Below are 1,883 nucleotides of genomic sequence, written 5' to 3'. Positions count from 1 at the left end.
AAATCCTATCATAGGATAGGATAGGACGCGACGTGAGATGAAATGGGTGCAGGTCACGAGCTTGACAGCCAATAGTCGTGGCCACGAGTCATACACCCACTAGTTATACTGCCGACGACCTAGACACTACGTGAAAAAGGTCATTGAGATCTGCTGTCCCTGCTGGAAAGAACACAGTATCTCACAGTGTGAGAAAAACAGTGTGAAATCTCTTCACAGCGTTTTAACAGTGTGAACACATTGTGAATCATCAGTTAACAGTGTGACACAGAACATTACCTTGTGAACACTCTGTGAAAACCAAACCACAGCGTGAAATCATCTCCCCACTGTGAAATTCGAGCGTTTTCACATAATCGACTACTAGTATGTGACCATACCGACTGTGAACACACTGTGGGACACTGTGTTCTTTCCAGTTGGGGATGTTGATCTGTGAAGTTTTAACGTTTACGCTGCACAACCGATTGACAAAGCTCTCTCATTTTCTAATCCTGAATTTCAGATGCACTAGTTTGTGAACATAGCACGATGTCTCTCAACTGCGGCGCAAGACAAGAGGTTTACATACAGAGTGCAAGCTACGGTCGTCGTAGCGATCGCATTTGCACTACTGGACCACTATCCAATACCAACTGCCACAGCACGAGGTCCATGTCTGTCGTCTCGAATGCCTGTGGTGGACGGTCTTCGTGCAGTGTTCGAGCATCCAACTCCTACTTTACCGACCCCTGCCGTGGTACCTTCAAGTATTTGGAAGTCTTATACACTTGTGCCTCGTGGAGGCAGAGGCGTGTGTGCGAGCACTCCACTCTCAGCCTGTCCTGCCCCTCAGGGCAGACGATTATCATTAAGGACGCCCTCTATGGGCGGCAGACTGGTAGAAGCGTCTGTCCTCATCAGAATATCCGAACGCAGAACTGCAGAGCATCCTCATCATTGTCAAAAGTGAGAAGCAGGTGCGAAGGGCGAAGGTCCTGCTCTGTAGGTGCCACAAACGGCGTGTTTGGCGACCCGTGCAGAGGCACGTACAAGTACCTACAGGTGCAATACGACTGTGTGTGAGTCGGTAAGTTTATTTCACTTCAATGGAGAATCCCAAATTCCTCCGCGTATCATAAATACCTCTGTCTCTTTTAACATGTAACCAAAACTTCAGCAACAACTTTGGCCATCATCATTGTCTCTATCATCTATGATGTCATAGCTGTAGCGTGTCAAAGCCGTCCTTCTCGTCCTCCAGTTTGGTAATTTTGACATCAAAGAGAAACTTAATCCCATTCCACGCCCACTGCGATAGAACTCCTTCCCCCCCCCCCCCCACCCAAAAAAAATATATTATTGTTATTATTATTATTGTTGTTGTTGTTGTTGTTGTTGTTGTTGTTGGTTTATTATTATTACTATCATTATCATTATTTAAACTATTATTATTGTTATTATTATTATTATTATTATTATTATTATTATTTAGTATTCATTATTATTATCATCATTATTAATTCAGCCAAATAGAAATGACAATAACATTAACGTAACATACAATCACATGGAAATGACAGTTGATGAGACACACGCAGTTGAGGTATAATACAAAGTATGAACAGGGAAGCAATACATCGGCCAGTGTTGGCTAGGGCTCACAAAAGTAATTATTTTACTGTTGCCCTTAGGCATGTGAGTCCTCATGTTATGCTTTCCAGTGCACATATTATGCAATAGACTTATAAAAAATAATAAGAATACATTATTATTATCATCAAAATAGATCAATAATGAAAACATCACATTAAAATACATGAGATGAATTAATTTTTTTTTTCCAGTCTTCACTTCAAAATCTAACCCCACTTATTTCCTCACTTTATACAACACCTCAGAAT

At 41.6% G+C, this 1,883-nt stretch overlaps 1 protein-coding gene across 1 annotated transcript; it reads left to right on the top strand.

Annotated features, from left to right (window-relative positions):
* Positions 1-531: 531 nt before the first annotated feature.
* LOC139717513 (D-galactoside-specific lectin-like) lies at positions 532-1,065 on the top strand. Its single transcript, XM_071629017.1, has one exon. It carries the CDS (start codon positions 532-534, stop codon positions 1,063-1,065), a length of 534 nt encoding a protein of 177 aa, XP_071485118.1.
* Positions 1,066-1,883: the final 818 nt, after the last annotated feature.

The sequence above is a fragment of the Diadema antillarum genome, unplaced genomic scaffold (genome assembly GCF_040938485.1).
Source record: "Diadema antillarum isolate AM-2024a unplaced genomic scaffold, OU_Dant_1.0 scf00000076, whole genome shotgun sequence".
NCBI lineage: Eukaryota > Metazoa > Echinodermata > Echinoidea > Diadematoida > Diadematidae > Diadema > Diadema antillarum.
This window is presented reverse-complemented; position numbering and strand designations above follow the sequence as displayed.

Bases quoted from the DNA above. Each gene is read 5' to 3' on its own strand.
- LOC139717513 (XM_071629017.1), top strand. From the start codon at position 532: ATGTCTCTCAACTGCGGCGCAAGACAAGAGGTTTACATACAGAGTGCA.